We start from the raw sequence: 20,469 nt of genomic DNA, 5'->3' as shown, positions 1-20,469 counted from the left end.
GTGTGCATGCGCGTTCTTCAGTATCCCAAAGGGGTTCTTTCTTAATCAGTTCAACATCTGAGGGCTCGGAAACTGATTTATCTTTTGGTTAATCTAACATTTCTGGTAAAATAATTAAAAGACAAGTAACAGACACAGAGTATCTGTGGTATAATTACTTAAAGCCACGAGGTCTCACTTCAGAATTATTCACAATTAACCCCAAATGACTCAGACTGCTGGCAAGGCAAGTGGGAGACAGGTAGTGCTGTAGCATGCTGCTCCCATTTCACAGTTGAGGAGACTGAGCCCGGAAGAGACTATCTGAGTTATCCCCAGCACTGCCAATGGCAGAAAGAGACACCCGGGTTGCCACGTATATAAGAAAAACCAGAAGGTGAAATCACACTTGATTATGACATCATGGGAGCTGCCAGGAGAGGGCTGGGCTCTCCATCTTTCGACGCTGGTGAACAGTGTGAGTCTCTGAGGTCCAGACAAGGAGGAAGGCTGACCACCCAGCTCAGGGTCACTGCGGGCAAGTGGAAGAGGCAGCAGCCAGCTGTAGAGGGCACTGGGCATGTCAGACTCACTTCCCCAAACAGACGGTGGGTCCATAATGCTGGTCTCGGGTAGAATGTGCAAAAGTCATGACAGGGTTCACAGACGCCCCCAGAGAGAGGAGCTGGGGATTTGTCCCTACTTTCTCATTCAGATTCTTTTCCAAAAAAAATGCATCGGGGACTTTGAAATGCTCTGGAAGAGTGACAAAACTAAAAACGTTAGAAATTAAACAAGGGCGCAGAAACACATTTCTTCAACTTCAAAATGTGTTCCTGGGTGCCTGATAATGCATAAGACTGTTTTGGAAATTTGGGATGGGAGAGGTGTGGGAAAGGATGCAGGCAAAGGCGGCACACGAGGTGGCATGTGAACCTGTCCCTGTAAAAATCCCGGGCCTTAGGCATCAGCCAACGGCAGCCTCATTCTGTCCCTGTTCAGTTAATAAATGACCTCTGATGACTGGAAATTAACACTTTTAAATGATACAAACAGATGAGCCACCTTGGAAAAGGGTAGTCTCTAGACAGGCTGGGGAAGCTTGTGACAAGGACATTAATTTCTCTTTCTTTTCTGGTTTTGCCCCTTTGTCTTCCCTGATTTGAGCAGATATCATTCTGTGCCTCTAGAAAATTTTGAGACAGGGATTCCTGGTCTTTGCTTCCAAAAATATCAGGCCACTTAGGGGAACAAGGGTTTAGGAGGAGAGAGAGAGAGAGAGAGAGAGAGAGAGAGAGAGAGAGAGAGAGAGAGAGAGGGAGAGAGAGGGAGAGCTCCCCAGACTGACTCAAAGAGGTTCCCTTCAAATAGATCTGTGGGTCCCTGGGACAGGGCCTGGGGGAGAATGCCAGCTGGGAAAGCAAGCAGGGACAAGGGTGCAACCCAGGGCAGGCCAAAAATGACCCAAGGAGGAGAAATTCCCATCAGCCTGATGGGACTGAACAGGGCAAGAGAGGAAGTACAGGGGAGCTCAGGGTTTTGGGGTTGGTTTGTTTTTCTAAGCTCGTTGATATCTAGAAAGCAAAAGCATGCTATTTCTTGAATACCTGAGGCTCCAACCTTCTAGTCTCATATTTCCCAGCTTCTCACAGCAGCCACATCTGGCCCACAAGGCAACACCATCCCCGCCACCTTCTCCAGGAACTGCCTTAGACGGGAAAACAGCACAGCGTCCAGCGCAGGCACCAGCACACACACAAATGAATGTTCATGAAGGATGAACGTTCATCTGATAATGAGCTATTTCTGGTCATGCCAGAGTCAAAATTCCCTGGACAGTCTAAAATACACCCACTGAGCGTCAGCAGATTATTAGGGCCTCTCTCTAAAATTGATGAATTATTTTTAGTGGGAGAAATTACCTAATAAATGGGGAATACGATAACAGTGTCATATACATAAGGTATTTGCAATATACAAATATTACAGAAAACAGGCTCTTTTCTAATAGTTTTTGCTGTATTTCTAGTACAGCACAAATACATTTACATGGGCCTGAGGCACTTTATTCAAAGCCTTTACATTTCCAATACCTTCCTCCAAAAGCACCCTCAGGCCTCAAATTCTTCTGCTTTTACTAAGCCCTAAGCCCCTGGACTAAATTTAGTTTCTTGGAAATAAGAGACAAATTTGCTGGGTTTTTTTTTTTTTTTTAATTCTGCCAGTTATTGTATAATTCTCCAAGAAGCAAACAAATGATAGGGGAGAGAAAAAATGGAAACATTTTTCAGGTCCTTTTTTTTAGTGGTACAGTATTTATTGCTAAAATACAGTTTAAATTAAGGCATCAAGCTTGTTACAGAATTAGAGCTTTGCTGAATTTGGGGGTGGGAAACCCCATAAAAAATCAAATCAACATTGAAAAGTCAAACTTAAATCTTTATTTGAGCTATTAATAGAAACAGCCCTTCTTAAAACTAAGGGAAAAAATCCAATTAATTTTCTTAAAGCTGGAGTGCAGCTTGGCTTCTCCATATCACTTGGATTGTGACGAAGCATAGGTTTTATTTTATTATCAGGCTCACTTTGGAGATCCCATTGCCAGGTGAATGAGGATGTTCCCTAACACTGAGGAAAGGGGAATAAGGGTCTAGTCCCCAGTGAAGGCAATTGGCTGCATGGAATCTACAAGTTGGGAAGTCCCCAGCCCAGGAGCCCTCGTCATAGCCCTCTCTAGTCCAATCCCTCCACCATTTCAACTTCTCTAAATATTTTTAAGGGAAGGGAGCCCAGTGTTCTTGCTTTAGAAAATAAACTGACCCCCTCCACCACACTGGGAAGAGCCCTAGGCAGAGTCCCCCTGGCTTCAGACATGTCCAAGGCAAGAGCTCTCCCCATGACTGTGCATGAGCGTTGTCTAGGAAAACCTAGGATACTGAACTCACTCAAAAACCAAAAAGTTTTCCCTACAATAGACAAATGTCCCTGGATAATTCCTACTGTTGAGGAAACAATCTCCGCCCTGGCAAATGATTCCTAAACCAACGGTGCTGCAACCGCCTGCAACCATTTGAGGCAACCCCCCAATGATGCTGCAACCTTCCATCAGACCCGCCCCACCCGGCTGCACTCTATCCAGCCAGAGGAGCCTCCTCTGCCCCATATGACCTCCTCCGAGGGCAGAGCAGGATTCCCTCTGAAATGGTTTCCCCACAAATTACACCAACCTCCCTGGAGCTCTCCAAAGGCCAGCACCTAGGGATGAAAGTGCTTGGAAAGTAGGTGGGCATCGTGCAGCTATTAACATCCCTAACCTCACCCCATCACCCACTAGCGCAGACCCAGGCATCCATGTGGCTTGATGGCATGGAAGCAGCACTTGCGTGAGCAGTTGCCAGAATAATCCCATTCCATTCTTGTCCTGATGCTGCCACTTAATAATAGCCTTGTTATCTTGGGCCAATTGTTTAACCTCATTACTCAATCTCATCTGCATAGAAGTATGATCTGCCTTATTGTTTGTGGTCATTGTGAAGCTTAAATGAGCTAATATATGTGAAATGGAGTGTGCGAATTTGTAAAGCATGATACAAATGCTAGCTATTGTTATTTCACATGAATGCGCGTGCTCACACAGGCTTGGTCCATGAGGAACTCAAGAGGAATGAAATCATTCGGCCATATTTACATGGGGTCCACCGAACTACAAAAAAACCCAAGAGACTTGGTATTCTTCATCTAGCTCCCAAATACCACCCATCAATAGGCTGCCTCAGACTCACATGGAGCCCTTGTAAAAATATTGATTCTAGGACCTTCTACCAAACCCACAGAATCATAATCTCTGCAATAAACACAAAAACGTGTAAATTAAATGAGCTCTCCAGGTGGTTCTGACATGGAATCAGGTTTGGAAACCCACCGCACTCCTTGGGACCTGACATGCAAATTTCCTGAGTAGATCAGTCATGGGAATACAACTGTTCTAGTGCTAAGAAGGACCTCTCTTTGTCTCTCCATCCCGCCCCTCAGGTACATATACACTAAAATACAGAGGGCTGCTCATCCACCAGACACAAAATACACCCACGAATACACACAACACTTATATGTAGACACAAAAAGGCATAATACAGGTGAAAAACAGGAAGAAGAAACCTACTAACAAAAAAGGGTGACCAATAATAAGAATTATCAAGATTTTTAAAGTCTAGAGAATTCATGGTTATAAAGGATACAGAAAATGAGGGAAAAGGAAGATACTAAGACAAAGAGCAAGTGACTGCACAGCACTATGTCTGGACTTCTGACATTAGACCACTGCCCCCATCCCATGCCGCTACTCATTTGTTTGTAATTTTGCCTCAACCAGGAACTTGTGAGAGCCGCCCCCGCCAAACAGCAGGGGCACAGTGTACTTATCACAGCCGCCCCCAAACCTAGCACAGAGCCTGGCCTGTGGCTGCATTCGATCAATGTGTGCTCAGCGCTCGCCAGGATGAGAAGAGGCAGGAAAAGAAGACAGACAAAGTGCACAAAGAAGGAAACAGATCTCTTGTCCCAGCTCCCTGGTGTAGACTAGAATAAGCAAGCTTAAGGTAATGAGGTTCAACGCAAAACAGAGAGAGTTCATGCCCCCACAGACATCATTAACCTCACAAGGAGCAGAACCACCCAGGGAAAAAGACGAAAAGCTCTCCAGATCTATGAGCTCTCCAGATCTCACTCACCTCAGACCTCTCTAGGTCTGAGGTGAGTGAGAAAATTGACCCAGTGTGATGAAGGCTGTTTGAAATCATCAGTCTGACCTCATCACTCCCCTGCTTAGTACACCTCCAAGGTCCCCTGGTACCCACAAGGTCCTACCCAACAGGACCGTTACACATCTTCCCAACCTCATCCTTGCCATTGGCCACATGCTTTGACGCCAAACTCACCCAGCGCGCTGTGTAATTCCTCTCAGCCTGTTTGGTGTAATTAACCTCTACCTGGAATGCCCTCCCTACCTGCTAGCAAACCTACTGTTCATCCTTCTCAACTCAGTTCCCTTATGTCCTCCTCCTCCTCCAGGAAGTCCCCAGGCTCCCATGACGCCCAGCGCACTGAGCCATTGTAGCCCTCAGCACACTGTATGGTCCTGGTCTATTCCTGAGCAGATCCCCCTACTGCAGAGAACAAGTTCTGCATCTCTGTACCCACAGTACCTAGCACACTGCCTGGCACATGGCAGATCATCAATAAATGATTGTGGAATTCAATCGAGCATTGGCAAGATTCCAAAACATTAAGTGACCAGAGACTTAGTTAAAAGGCAATCTCAAAGGCAACTTGATATAGTGGAAAGATCCTGAATATCGGAGGTCCGAGTTCAAATCAGTAGTGTCCTAAGGCAAGGTACTTAAAGACTGAACCGGTTTCCTAATCTATGGAATAAGGAGAATCCTACCCAACTCATACAACTACTTATGAAGAAGCACCCACTATGGACCTGGCACCTAGTAGGTGCTCTGCACTGTACTTACTGGGAGCCTCCCCTCTCTCTCCCTTCCCCCATTATTTTCTGTCTCCTGCTTGGGACCATAAATCTTCTCCAAGGGCTTTTTCGCAGTCGCTGGAGGACCTCTCTGGACCCAGTTCATAAACGTTTCCTGGCTGGTCAGGAAACCCCCTGAGGCCTCCTTTTTCTGTGTCCTACAGCCAGGTCTGTGGAAGAGGAGACCGAGGAATAGGGGCTCTGAATAAAGGTAAGACTGAACCTTGCAGCTCCGCTCATATGAACCGACTGGGCAGGAGTTGGAAAAGCCACTTGGATTCTCATTTCCCTAACTCCCCACCAATACCAAGGCGTCTGTTTTTACAGGCTCTTTAGTGATGTTCAGGGCACATTCAATTCAACTTCCAATGCAGCTGGAGGGATCGAGGACAATTACACAGCAGGGGTGGCGAAAGGCCGGGTGGGCCCCGGCAGCAACCGCCCGGGAGGCTGCAGGGCGCTCTCCCGCGCCGCACACGCGCGCGCGGCGCACCCTCGGTCTCCGGCCTCCCCCGGTCGGGCCTGGCAGCTGAGGGAAGGAAGGAGATCAGCGCGGCCGCCCGATTTCTCGCGGGCGCCAGCACCTGCCGGCCCTGCCACCCGACCCCACCACCGGCGACTCTCTCGCGGCGTCCACGGACGGCCACCCCCTGGGCTGCTCGACCGTAGTGCCCCCGCCGCCCAGGGACCCCGGCGCGCTGCCCAAGTTGAGAGCCCGCTCTGCCCGCCAGCGCGCCCACCATCCACACCCCACTCCCACTCCCACTTACACACAGAGCGGGGCCGGGGATGCCCCTGAGCTTTTTGAAATCCAGAAACATCACACTGTAGCCGCATCCGGCGCCCGGTTACCTGCTCGCAGCACCCAGACCCCCGCCCTGGCTTCCCGGGAGCCCGCAAACCCGGCGCGCGAGCTGCGCGCCCTCCTGCCCACCACTGCCCCGCGCCCGGCGCGCCGCCAAACCGGTACCTTGGGGGTCTGCACTTCAGGTCCCGCCGGCACCTCCAACTTCTTCTTGGTTACCCAGAAGAACAGCAGCACGGTGATCCAGAGAACCCCGAAGATCGGCAGCACCAGGCGGCGAGTCAGACGCCGCATGGTCCCTCTTGCCTTCTCCTCTCGGCGGCGCTGCGCCCGTGGGGCACCCCCTGGCGGTCAGGGTCGGCGGGGCAGGAGTCCCCAGAGCGCCCTGCTCCCGGGAGCGCTAGCCCCGGGATACGGGTGGAGGGCCGGTGGGATCCTGCCAGGCGCCCCGCCCGCTTGGGGGAGAAGAGAGCACGGGTGGTGGGCACACGGTGCCCCGAGGCGCGGCAGGGAAGGGCCGAGGGGCAGCCAAGCTGGACGCCCGCTCCAGCCGGAGAAGCGCGGTGGCCGCCGAGATGCTTCCCGCGCCGCCGCCGTTGCCGCCGCCTCGGCAGCCGCCGCGAGGGAAACTGACTCGAGCTGTGGGGAGGGAGGAATCCGAGGCTGTGCCCGGCACCCCGGGAGGAACACGACGGGGGAGGGAAGGGAGGGAGCGAAGGGGGAGGGAGGGCCGACAGACAGACCGACTCCGAGGGAGCCCGGGCAGGAGCGAACGGGGCTCTGAGAGGGGGCGCTACCGCCGCCCGCCCACCGAGGCGCCGGGTGCTGTTCTGGGGTCGCCCGCGGCGATCCCTGGGCGCAGCTCCCGGGCCGTACCGGGATGGGGCGGGGCGGGAAAGGTGCGTCCGCGAGACCCGCCACCCCCAGCTGCGAGCTGGGATCCAAGGGCCAGCTGGCGCCAGGAGGAGCTGTGCTTGGGAGGACTTTCCGGCTCGCCGCGGGGGTCTGCACGTGGCGCTCACAGCCCGGTCCCGCCCTTTGCGCACCCGCCCTATGGGAGCTGACGCCGAGACGTTGGGCCGCTGGCGGTACTGCCCCACCCGCAAGCCACGCTCCTGGTCGTGCAGGGCCAAGGCAGAGTTCAGCCACCTCCCCAGGGTGTTTCTCTGCCTGCCTGCAGGTGCCTGGCAACTTTTTCTGCTTAATGGAACGCTGAGTTGGTCTAAATTTAACTTTAAAGAAATCCTTTTAAAAATTAAGGTGTAATTATCTCCCTTAAGGGTTTTCTCTCCCTATAAGGACCAGGGCTCTGTGCTTGCAGAAAGGGGGTGGGGGATGGAGTCCAAAGCTGGGTCAACCACATGGGGTTCTTGGAAAGTGGTTTTGGGGCAGTGGGGTACTGAGAACAGAGGGTTATCTTTCAAAAACCCCTTTCCCCAAATGCCTTCTGGAAGTGCATCCTCCTTCCTCTTGAAGATTAAAACTACTTGAGTCCAGAGGCAGAGCAAAGTCTGAATTGGATTCCCATGTGGGTCTCAGCTAGGCTGGAATGATGGTGATATCACTGGACTAGGGGTTCCTGGCCCGGGTCAGCCACACTAGCTGTGTGAATCTTGGGGAAGTCCTTTACCTTCCCCGAGCCTTAGATTCCTCATCTGTAAAATGGGGACGATACTACCTCCTCTGACAAGTGAATGAATAATTGTGAAAGCTAAATGCAAGGTGCTGGTGTTACCTGATCATCTAATCCCTCAAAGAGGGAAAGAAAGAAACCTTGCTCTCCCTGGGGAACAGTGCCATATTATGTCTGTTGCCTGAGTTGGAGGGATGCTTATCTCATCAAGTTGCCTGGGGAGGTGAAAGTGATGCATCTACTACTGTAGCCATCATCCTCCCTGCCTCTCCCTACGGAGCTCAGCATGGGGAGGTAGCGCAGGGGTAAAGCACGGCTCCAGAATTCACTCTCCAGTAAGATGGAGTCAGCAAAAAGTGGAGTCAGAAATGGAGGAATCTGCTGGAAACCCCTGTGTTTGGTACCTTGTCTTTCAGTCACAGGGCAGTCCTTCCTCATAGCCCCAAAGTGTTCTCGGCCAGGCTATAGATGAGAAGTTTTGGGTTGGGAACAAAGGTGGAAATCAAACAGCCCAGGAAAGCTGAGCACTCCTGCCAGCCCATCTCAAGATTCAGCTGAGCTCTCAGACAATCACACAGAACCCTGGGGATGGTCCAGGATTTGCCTTTATTAGCACACTGAAAGGTTGAGGTAGGCTTCCCAGCCACGACTTTGGCTGGGCAAAGGTCCAGGTAGATCATGGTCATGGGAGGGGTGGGGGGCAGCAGCAAGAGAACCCCTGTCTGCAGCATCTTGAGCTTCCTGGATCCTTCCAGGAGCCTTACCCTGGACCTGCAGGCTGGGGCCTGCAAAGTGTTCTGCGGCAGGCTCTGCAGGGGAGCCCCAGGCAAGCCGCTGAAGTGCTGTGGGCTCCAGGCAGGAGCTGCAGCACCATAGGCCGCCGCTCAGCGCTTTGTGATGCTGCATCTGAGTAACAGATGGTGAACAGTTACACAACACCACCGCCAAGCTTTAGAGATGGTGCAGCACCACACCACCTGCTGCTGAGGGTGTAAGGTGCTTTGTGCTGTTTGGCATCTGGAGAAACTGAGGCCTTGGGTCTCCCATGGCAGCTCCATACAGGGCCTGTGATGCCTGGGGCAGCAGGGATTGCCTTCCAAGATGCTTGCTTCTTGATTACTATTTTGTCCTCCATTCAAGTGGAGAAGATTCCCTGGGCCTATGAAAGCTGTGAAAGGAATCCAGTTTTGCCAACTGTCATTACCTGATCCAGCCAAAAGGCATATTATTCTGGGTTGTCAAACCAGTCACTGTCATTAGGGTTGAAACTGATTTCAGTTGGGACTTCAAACATCTGGAAGCCAGGTGAGTCTCCATGCAGGGTCCAGCCCTTTAAGTCTCTCCCAGCCTATTCAGGGGTCCCCCGGATAGTTAAAACTTTAATATCCACCTTAAGTAATGCAGAGCACAGTTGATCCCAGTGGGGGATTAGCTATCATTGGTGATTAATCCAAGTTACTTTTTTCTCATCATAGCCTATATGGGGAGGAAAAGCTCCTAGCAAAAGATTTAACATGGCAGGAAAATAAGAAAAATAAAAACATTCTGAATTAGGACTATCCTGGTGCCCTAAAATGGATCAACCTCTGGTCTTGATAGTCTGGAGCAAATTCCTGATTTCTCGGGGTCTGTTTCCCCATTCCTAACGTCATGCCCTCTCAAAGGCCTTCCAGCTCACACGTATGGGGTTGTAACCTTCCTCGTCCCTGAATTGGGACTCTTTTTTGCCACTCCTGTCCTTGGCAAGTTCTCTCCTAGCAGCCGAAGTCATTAGAGAGCGAATTGGGTATTAGAGCAGATGCGAGTCATTCGTGTTAGTATAAAAACTGTGGAATAAAACCCATTATGGCCCCAGCAAGCTGTGTAAAGCAGCACATGAAGCCAGTGTAAGCCGGGAATGGGAGGAAGCTGTGAAGTCCAGTGCATATGCTCTCCGGTGCCTTTTGCTGTGGGTTTTCACACTTTGCTTCTGGTTGCCTTTAGCTGTCCTCCTGTCACTCTCACTCAGCTCACTGCAGAGGCTGCAGCCTTTTGTTCCTTTCGGATCCGATCCCCCGTATCCCTCCTCTCTGCCCACTGCATGACTTCAGCGAGAGTGTGTGTGTGCATGTGTGTCTTCCATCTGCATGCTTATTAGACCTGCCACCACCAGCGAGATGCCCTCTGTGCCCAGCCTAATGAGATTGTACCCACAGAGGCCCGGCAGCTTCCTGGTGAGGGCTTTACCCCTTCTGGGCCGCAGGGAAATGTAACTGAGAGCAGGGCAGATTGGGGCACGGCGATGAGCTGAGACACATGCACACGGGCCCAGCACTGGCAAGGGTCTCCAGCAGCAAAAGGAGCAACAGCAAGAATTCAGAGATGTCTGTCTTTATTCCACAGTCGTATGGACACAAGTCTTTGGGCCTGATCCTGCGGCCTGCTTTATTCAAGTTCTTTATTCACCTGTAAATAATACATCAGCTCCCTTTCCCTCTGTGTTCCTGTCCTTTTTCCTTGCCACTGTAGACTCTGTCAAACTGTATGTCCCGAGTCTCCTGCGAGGCCTTTTTATAAAGTGAGTGATAGAATAGTTTAGGCTGTGTGGTAAATGAGAATGAGCTGTTACCAACCTTCTTACGTCCTCTCTCTGCCACATTGGTGCATCTTTGTCAAAAGAATAAAGCCAGCGGACTTTTCCTCTTATCTTCGCCACGTAGATGGGTGGCTTTATCTAAGGGATCTGAGACTCACCTTTCTGGATCTTTCTCCATCCATTAAACACCTCCTTTCACCATCCTACTACCCTCAACCCCGCCTCCCTTTTTTTTCTTATGTACCACGGTATAATTTGCTTCCTGGAAAGGGATTTATATCTTTGCATTTCAAAAGCCTGCTCCTTTCTTTCATTACTTGAAGTGCCCCCAGACTTTCTTTGTTCCTCACCCAAATGCCAAGTATAAAACTCACTATTGCTGCAGTGATATGCCTTTGCTGGTTGTGAAAGTGGTTTGATCTTCAGTAGTGGTGTCCTGCAGTGACCTGAGCCATGGACCACCTCTCCCCACGTAGAAAATGTAAAGTTCTAGCAGCACGAAGGGATGACCCAATTAGCTTAAAGAAAAGGAGAGGAAAATTCTTTAACCTGAATTACCTAGCAGGAAAGAGGGGTGCAGGAGCAGGAGAAGAAATGGAGGGATCCGAAGACAGATATCATTCATTCCTCAGGACCCAGAGTTCACACAGCCACGTCTGATCGCCACCTGCATCACCTTTGACAAATCAAAGACAGTCCTTCTTGGGAGGCTTAAGTTTAGAGGCATCAGTGAAAGGTAGAAGGGGGCAGGAGAGCTCAGATCCTGGAAGGAATGGAAACAGGGTGAGTCCTCTCCAATCTGGTAGGAATTTCAACAATGAGAGGAGCCAAGCATGCCCAGGGGTGGAAATGGGACAAATCTGGTTCCCAGGACAAGCTGCTGCGGCCAATGGCAGATTTTGTGATCAAGTCATTAGTGGGTGTTGCGCATTGAGCAGGGTGATTACATGCCCCAGTTTGCTTAGGGCAGTCCTGGTTTATTCCTGTTTTCCTGGCATAATTATTAATAGTGCCCCCTTTCACTTTCAAGAAATTCATATTTTAGGCAATAAATTAGATGGCCACTGTCATGGACAGTACGACTCCAGTGATGTCGCTAGAAAAAGATTGATGCTCTTAGGTGACAAAAGGGTCTTTGCTGCTCAAGTTCTTCTGTGGGTGTGCTGAGTTTGGGACAGCCTAAATGTTCCTGTGGGGCACGATTCTGAGTGAACGATAATCAAAACATTTGTTCAAAGGAGAGAAAATGTGGACAAATCGCACTGGCTTTAAATGGGAAATCATCGTGTTGCCCATATCAGTCAAAGGCTGTCTGATCCTATCCACCTAACTGAAGGAACTTTATCCACCTAGCAGCTCACACATCTCAGGAAGCAGCCAGGCTCCTGGCACAGGTGTCTCTTCAAAGGACAGGAGGTTCCTGACATCAGACTCTAATTATCCCTCCAACCCTCTCTCCCTCTACCCACATAACTCCGTGGGCCATGAATGAGTGAAATGGTATGAGATCAATGAAAACAATGAAACTGACATTCAACCTTCTTGTTGAGGACACAGTGGGAAGGGGCTGGGTCCATGTAGGACTCACAAGGAAGCAGATCATTGCCAATGAAGATGAAGCGGTACCAGAGTTTTCCAACTTCTCAACAGAAACACAAGTCCAACTTCGTGATATCGCCTGGATTTTAACTGTTGTTAACTAATTCAATTCCCACCCCCTCTCTGAAAAATTAGGTGGGCTAAACTAAACAGGTCTGCAAACTGGATCCAGCCTCCTGCTTGCCAGTTTACAACCCATACTTCAGCCACAAATGTTTCAGTAAGCACTGAGATTTCCTGTGTACCATCAGTCTACTAACTTAGAACAGATAACACCCAGCCAAGACAAAGGGGAAATAGTGGAGCAGACTATATTAGAGTCAGAAGGGGCCTTGGAGACCAGCTAGTTCAATGCTTCTTATTTTGTAATTGAGGAAAGTGGAGCTCAGAGAAGCTACCTGATCTATTTCCAGCAAGACAACAAGTTCATCAGTAGACCTTGCATTATAACACATCTACCCCGAACCCCCAATTCTCCCAAGTGACACCCCTCACTAGGTTCAATAGACCAAGTGAAACAGGGAACGGAGACATTTTGGGGGCTAATAAGCCCAGAAGTTTCCAGGTAATCAGCAATCAACAGAGACATTGTAGGCACAGATTCTGGGCAATTTGCTGTGAGTAATACAAATAAATACAAGCCTGTTCCCAACTCTTCAAGGAAGTGTAAGCTGGTGATTAGGATGCAGATTGAGCGCCCAAAGATCTGGTTCATCCTCTCTGTTGAGTTTCCATTGAGTAATGATAGGAGTTCCAGGTAGAGGCGCTTCAGTCCACCTGAGAATGAGCTACATTGCAACAGGAAAGTCGTTTTTGTAGCCATACTCCTCACCTGTCTTCAGTTTCCCTCATTAAGTGCTGTACAAATATTAATTAAACAGAGATTATTTGAAAAGTTCTTTTAGCGTTTGAACTCAGCTGGGCTGCATCAGAGGATGATATTAAAATCATCCCCCTGCTGGCAGAATGTTGTTCTTTTAAAATAAAAATTCTTTCCCTTTTGCAGTCCCCTCCCACACCATAGGCAATTTATTTTGCCCATCCTCTGGCTGTTTCACCCTTGGTGTCATCATTTTCATGAGACAACTGAAAATAATATTTCTCTTGTGCTCCAAAGAGCCAAATTCCTTTTTTCTGGCTTGATCCGAAGAAGGAGGGTTTGCGCGGTAATAGAAAAAGACACCTGATGTACAGTCCAAGCACAAATCCTCTGGGAGAAATAATGCATCTCTTGGGAAAAAGAAATAGCTCATACTTATGAGGTAGTAGATTTTCAATTTATAATGGTTTTCCATTTCCTTCGATTGCCAGGATAACTGCATTCCAGAAAGGTTGGGCTTTCTGTATGTAAGGCAGACCTGCCTCTGGGATCTGGAAGGTAGATTCAAAAGTGATGAGTGATAAATAAGCATCCCTCTCCATCCCCCTGCACCACTGTCCCAGGGATTTGAAGCAATGCAGATCAAAGGGTTAAAATCCATTACCCAGAGAGATGGCAAAGTTCCTCTCAGTGATCTCTTCCCCCAACACTGCTCTCAAGCCTGAATTCCAAATTGATTCCTTAATAACTATTAAAGATCTTTTAAATTAAACCGGGCATCCTCTTCCTTGGCAAACTTTTCTTGATGACATCTCTGGTTAATTAAAGGTTTAAGCTGCAAAGACGTATTACATAAGAACACGAGAAGCTGCTTTGTGGCGTGCTAATGAAGGACACTGCTGGTTCTCGCTGCAAGAAACAGGGCTGCACCAAAGGGCAGCTCCTGGCTTCCTTTATGGTGGTGTAGGAAGTCCCAGAAAATGTTCGTAATAAAGGTAGTTGGGTGAGGGGGGAGTGTTCATTTTTCTGTTTCCCAAGGTTCAATTTCTCCTTTCAGGCATGCCGGGTGAGTGTGCATCAAGTGTTTTTCATTAAAAGCATGATTCATTTGGATCATAATTCACTGATACTAACAAGACATTTTTACCTTTTCATCCAAAATCCCTGAGGTAGGAATACACTTGGCGGTCAGAGAACAACAAACAAAGGCCTCTTTTCACCCATCAACAAAATGCAGTCACCTCTACAATAGAATGTAGCAGGTTCTCATGAAAAAGGGAAGAAAATCGTACATGGGTTTGCAATAGTAAATTGCTCTGATCCATTCACCTTCTTTGTCCTGGTTCCCTTTTTTCATTTTTTTCCACCAGGACCCCTATTTTAAAATGATAGAACAGAGCAAGGTGTGCAGGATATCTTTAAGGAACAGAACTTTTCTTTCTGCAAAGTTAAATAGCTCTTCAGTTGGGAATCAAACCTATGACCCTGGCTTTGTGGTCACTGTGGTCTAAAATATGGGTCTCAAACCTAGACGTGCATTAGAATTACCTCTGATGTACATTAGAATTACCTCTGATGTACATTAGAATTATATCTGTTAAATCAGATGCCTGTGTCTTGTCCTAAGCCTGCTGAAATTCTGTGGGTGATGTTTCTAGGCACCTAAGTTTGGGAACCACTGGACTAGTCAATATCTTCAAGTTGAGTCAGTATCACCTCTTAGGTCTGCCTGGAAATGTTGAAGATGGTTTATTATTTCAATACTTTGGTCTTATAGATGACTCAGACAGGCAAAACAGAGCAATGGGAAATAGAACCTCACCAGTACTGCTGAGGAAAAGTGATTCCAATTCTGACAAGACACCAAGCAGGGAATTTAAAAGATTTTTCACTCACACATTGTCATTGGTCAGTGGCTCACAGCTCCACATGAGTGGGCTCAAACCATTAGAGAGAATCAGGATCACCCAGAAAACTTGTTTTACTAGTCATTTTACTATAAACATTTTTAAACACACAGGAAGTTAGGATGATAATCTACTCAACAGCCAGGCGTATAAGATACCTCCCACCAAGATTCAAAAATTAACATTTTGCCATATATTTGTGTACACACACAAGCATGCATCTATAATTGCTGAACCATTAAAAAGTAAATTACAGACATGATACAGAACACCTAAACAATAACCCAGAAACACTTCATCACAAAGTCCCCGAAATTAATGGCATCCTGGGCATAACCACACACCATGATCACACCTAACTGAATTAAAAATAACTTCCTAAGATCATACAACACTCAGTCCATAACCAAGTTTCTAGGGAACTTCAAAACACAGAACAAAACTAAAAAGCAAACCTTGCTGGCCAGATTCCCAAAAATGTTTATTCAGGTAGGTGATGATCGTTGACTGACTAATTAAGAATGTTTGTCTTGCCAATAACTGAAATGCAGTTCACTCTTTGTACTTGAAAATTGCTTGGTGATTTGCATGGCACTTAACAGTCATTATGTCACGTGAAGCTCTTAGCAGTGCTACTCTAAGGTAGATAGGAGCGATGAGGCAACTGGGACCAAGAATTGTTGTCACCTGCCCAGGTTCTGTAGGTAAATCTCAGTGGCAGCTTGAATTCCAAATCTGCGGTAAGGGACGAAGCACTGCCTTGAGTCTGGAACTGGGAATCCTGGTTCTCCCTCTGCTTCTAAACCCTGCCTATGGGACTTGGAGCATTAGACCAAACTTCTCTGGTCTTTGATGTCTTCACCTGTAAAGTGAGGAACTCAATTGATTGTCTCTAAGATCCTTTCCACTTCAGTCTCTCTTGGATTCAATGCATTACTTACTCCTCCTCCTAAATCCTTTACTCATCTCCATTTGGTTCTGCAGCCAATGTGTACAGGGTTTTATTGAGTCATAGGGAAATACCCACTGATAAAATGTTGATGAGAAGAGATATATTTGACAAAAGTCTTCCTGTTTGCTATGGCCAAGCATGTCCAGGTCCCTTAAACTCAAGGAGGGTGTGAACCAATATTGAGAAATTCCTTCACTAAGTCACATGGGACAGGGGATGTGTGAGGATGATTCTCTTTCTTCTGCCTGAACCGGGAAGGTGGCCCTCTGGAGAGAAGCCAGTGGGCCAGGGTGCCAAACATTTGCCTCTGATGCTGGCTGCCTTAAAGCAGCACATGTTAGAGAAAAGGGTGAATCTCTACAGAGGTGCAGGAGCCCATGTCTCCTCTTCCTCACTCCTTGAAAAGAAAACTGCAAAAATCTAAGAACACATTCCTAGCAAAGTCCACAGCTTCTAAACAGAAAGGATAGGTTCAACTAGAGACCACCCCCATTTCATTAACAAGTGACCCCGGCTTCCCTACCCTTCCCTGTATAATGAAGGCTCCAGCTGCCTTAAACCCCTGCCCGGTTCACCCACATCCCCCAGAACTGTTCCACACAGACCTATGGTCTGACAGGTAAGGACCAGAACTATTTAAAATTCGTCACTTGGAGGAGAATTTAATTTTATACGTATTGTGTGAATTTTTTACAACCAGACATATTCATGCATTGCTTATGTAATTAAAAATAAATAATTAAAATCTTTGACAGCTGATGGGTTTTTCTCTCTGGTCTCTCAAAGACAAAGCAATCCCCAGGGTGCAGCAAACGGCTCTGAGGTTTTCACGGGAGTGTGTGTGTGTGTGTGTGTGTGTTGGAGTGGGAGGACGTGGTATGGGCTCATATTTACAGGCACTGAAATAGAAATGGTCCAGTAGCGCCCAAACAACAACAATAATGTTTAAGCACTTACATACAGACCACGGGCACATTAAGGAGCAAGATGAAAACTAAGGCTACCTAACCATGGCGAAAGCTGGACCAGTGGTGGGAGGTGGGAGAGAAAGATGTAAAGAACCAGTTCCTCTAATTCTGTCTCTTTCCCTCAGCCTCTCATGACCTCTCTCAGAATATCCTCTGCTCGGGCTTCCCTGGTGGCGCAGTGGTTGAGAATCTGCCTGCCGATGCAGGGGACACGGGTTCGAGCCCTGGTCCGGGAAGATCCCACATGCCGCGGAGCAACTAGGCCCGTGAGCCACAACTACTGAGCCTGCGCGTCTGGAGCCTGTGCTCCGCAACAAGAGAGGCCACGATAGTGAGAGGCCCGCGCACCGCGATGAAGAGTGGCCCCCACTTGCCACAACTGGAGAAAGCCCTCGCACAGAAACGAAGACCCAACACAGCCAAAAATAAATAAATAAATAAATAAATTAAAAAAAAAAAAAAGAATATCCTCTGCTCTTCACCCTCAGTGCTGCCAGGCCTGTCCAGTTGGGAGGCAGGTCCTCATAATGTCACTCACGTCATCCCCCACCAAGGCTCTGCACATGCTCCTTCTTCAAAAGTCCTTTTTCCTCATTAGGGAGTTAATCACCACCAGCAGCCTGTCCCAGGGCCCCTCACTTCTGAAGACGCCCTCTCCACCACGGGAGTCTGATCTGGGGCTGCTCCTCTCAAGCGTTCTGTCCACCAACCCTGGATATTGAATTGCCATTTGTTTGCTCTGACTTCAATATTTAAGCTTTACCATTTGTGTGTACATGTTAATAGTTTGCTTTAATACAGCAATTCTTTGCTTTAAAAAAAGCAGCCTGTCCTTGTCCTTTAGGGAAGGAACTCATCCCAGCAGTCAGGGTGACTGCCCTGAGATCATAGAACCCAGCAGCCTCACAGAGGAGACTTAAAATCAAGAGCTTCTCTCGAGAAGGAGTCACACACTCTAGGAATGAGCCCTCCTCGTGGAAAGTCAGACGGGGAAGTGACCTTCACGCTCAGCTGGCCGATGCCCTGGTGCTCACTAGCCTGTGTCCTCAGAGGGTCTCTGGGTGATCTGGCTTTAGTGACACACCCCTATCTCCTGGAATCGCCTGAGGTGGACAGCATCCCTCAAAAACATGGGACTGGAAAGGACAAGTTTTAAAAGACTCAAGACTGAATAAAAGGCATTCAGAACAATGAAGGCAAAGAGGGTCAGGTCAGCCTGCACCTGGTGTGACGTGAGCACAGCTGATGTCAAGCCAGTTTGGCTTAGCAGCTAAGCACACAGGCACCGGAGTCAGAGGCCTGGGTTCTAAGCCTACCTCTGCCATCAGCTGCAGACTTTTGTCAAGCCACTGAATCCCTCTGTCCCCCAATTGTCCCCGGGTTGGAGTTGGTCACACAGACCTCTGGTTGTAGTCTGGGATCTGCTGCTTCTTAATTGTGTCATGTGGGCGTGTTATATAGCCTTTCTGAGCGCCAGTGTCATCATCTGAAAAAAAAGTGACATTACGAATATCTCCTTGCAGGGCTGTTGTGAGGATTTAGAAACAACAGATACAAAGCACCTGGTACAGAAGGTAATCAATATACCAGTCATCCATCACTGCCACTCATGATCATGTGATGATGGCTCGATAAGCTATCACCTTGAGGGCAAGGACTGTGTCTTTTGACCTTGGCACCCCTCCTCCACCACTTAGTGACATGATGAAAATACTCAATACGATATTTGTTTGATGAATTTTTAAAAAGCAAGCATCTCCTTCCATTTGATGGACAGAAAGAAGGACTGTGAAGTAGTGGGCTCTGGAAAGAGACGCCAAGCCCACCCCTCACTGGTCATGTCATATTGGCAAGTCTGGAGGGCACGTGACTGTGTTTGGCTGCCCACATCTGAACCCCTTTCCATTTGGGGGGAATTCCCTCCCTGATAAGGAGCTGAAGCAGCCTTTCAGAGGAGCTGAAAAGCACCAGCACTTCCTTTCCTAGCCTCCCTTGCAGCTGCAGCCCAGATTTATGCTCTCCTGGTCAGACCACTTGGCCAAATTTTTACATGGAAACTGATGAGACAAGAAAGAAGGGACAGAGGGCAGTGGGAGTCATGACAGCTGAAAAGTTGAATTTCTGGCACAAAAGTGGCATGGGGCTTGCAAAAATAGCAGAAGCAGTCTAGCCGAGTACCTGCACAAAAATGGCAGTGGTGCATATCCTGGCATCTAGTGCTCTGTAAGAGTGGCCGTGGTCTGCTCATCAGACCAGTTTTGCAGTGCAACTGTAGGCATACCTCTGGAAGCTTAGCCCTGGTTCTCTGTGAGCTTCCCCAAATCCTTTTAGTATTCTGTTTCTGCTTTACCAGCTAGAGCAATCTTCTGGAGCTTGCAATCCAGAATTTGACTGACCCAGCAAGGTGCTTAAACTCTGCAGTTGTTTCCCCATCTTTACAACAGGGTTAATTCCTTAGGGATAGAAGAAGATACTATACGTTCAGTGTCTGGCATCAGAGTACTCAGCAAATATTATTTCCTTAAACACAAGTCCAAGAGCAGTCAGAGCCTCAAGCTACAGTGTTACTTATATTCCTTTTTGACATTTGAGTATATGTGCATCTTGGGGATCCACACAGTTCTAGAGAGAACCCAGCTTACTGGTTGGTTCTCTAGCTAGAGTGAAAGCAAAAGGCCAGGAATAAACTGTGCCTCAGGTTCACATGCAGAATCATTCAGAGTCATCAAGAGTGATCTGTATGACCTGACTCCAAGATGGGACCAGCTCTTGCCCTCAGTTCAAAGAAATCACAACTAATATCTCCAAGTTTCCTGGAATCCTACAGATGAAATGGGATAATCTTGACATGAATAAATACCCTTTTAATGTTTTCAAGAATATAATTTCTTCCATTTTCAAAATTTGCTAAAACTGGGGATAAGAAAGTTACATTTATTATCTCTTGTCATCTATTGTGCTCACAGACTGGTTTTTGCTCCTTTGTTAAGGCTCCTGCACCTTCAGAATATTGGCACCAGGTGGAGATAAGGAGCCACGTGCTCTGACTAGGGAGCCTTGACAGAAATTCTAGGTAGCTCGTAACTGCTTTAGACTCACCTTGTGGATTTGTAGATGACTTTGAAATCTGTTAACTACAAGAAAACGAAAGGCTCTCAAACTGGCTTAAGCAAAAAGGGGTAATTCATTAGATGTGTAGCAGGGTATCTCACAGAACCCAAGGACAGTAAGGACAGCCAGATCTCTAAAGAATCCTTCTCTGCATTTCTCTATGACCACATGAAGCCTTGTCCCTAACCCTCTCAGCCACCCCCTTCGTTCTTTCCTCCTAGATAGCTACAGGGATTGTTCCCTTGTTTCACCTTCCCTGTCCTTCTTATCTAAAACAGCAGCCTCTCAACCCCGTCAGTCTCTATGGCCCTAGTGGCTTTCTTTTCCTTCATAGCACTTACTACTGCCTGAGCGCATAGTGTGTGTTTAATTATTTTACGTCTCTCCTTTGTCTCACTAGAAAGTAGACTCTATGAGGAAAGGGACTGTGTTTTAGTCACTGTTGTATCACTTGTGTCCAGAAGAGGGTATGGTGCATAGAAGGTGCTCAGTGAATAGCTTTGAATGAGGAAGGAAGGAAGGAAAGAAAGAAAGAAAGAAAGAAAGGGTGAAAGAAAGAGTGAAAGAAAGAAAGAAAGAAAGAAAGG

At 47.9% G+C, this 20,469-nt stretch overlaps 2 protein-coding genes across 2 annotated transcripts in view; both read right to left on the bottom strand.

The window, feature by feature from the left end:
• Positions 1–6,611, bottom strand: part of GALNT14 (polypeptide N-acetylgalactosaminyltransferase 14) — a 215,444-nt gene extending 208,833 nt beyond the window's left edge. The window contains 1 exon segment of the mRNA XM_036873409.1: positions 6,483–6,611. Coding sequence (XP_036729304.1) covers positions 6,483–6,611 — 129 coding nt within the window.
• Positions 6,612–6,717: 106 nt separating this feature from the next.
• The window catches only part of CAPN14 (calpain 14), a 58,810-nt gene continuing 45,058 nt past the window's right edge, over positions 6,718–20,469 (bottom strand). Inside the window, 2 exon segments of the mRNA XM_036872580.1 lie at positions 6,718–6,956; positions 8,715–8,856. Of these exon segments, the coding sequence (XP_036728475.1) occupies positions 6,718–6,956; positions 8,715–8,856 (381 nt within the window).

This window comes from Balaenoptera musculus, chromosome 13, assembly GCF_009873245.2.
Source record: "Balaenoptera musculus isolate JJ_BM4_2016_0621 chromosome 13, mBalMus1.pri.v3, whole genome shotgun sequence".
Classification (NCBI taxonomy): Eukaryota; Metazoa; Chordata; class Mammalia; order Artiodactyla; family Balaenopteridae; genus Balaenoptera; species Balaenoptera musculus.
The sequence above is the reverse complement of the archived record's forward strand: the minus strand, read 5'-3'. Positions and strand labels throughout refer to the sequence as shown.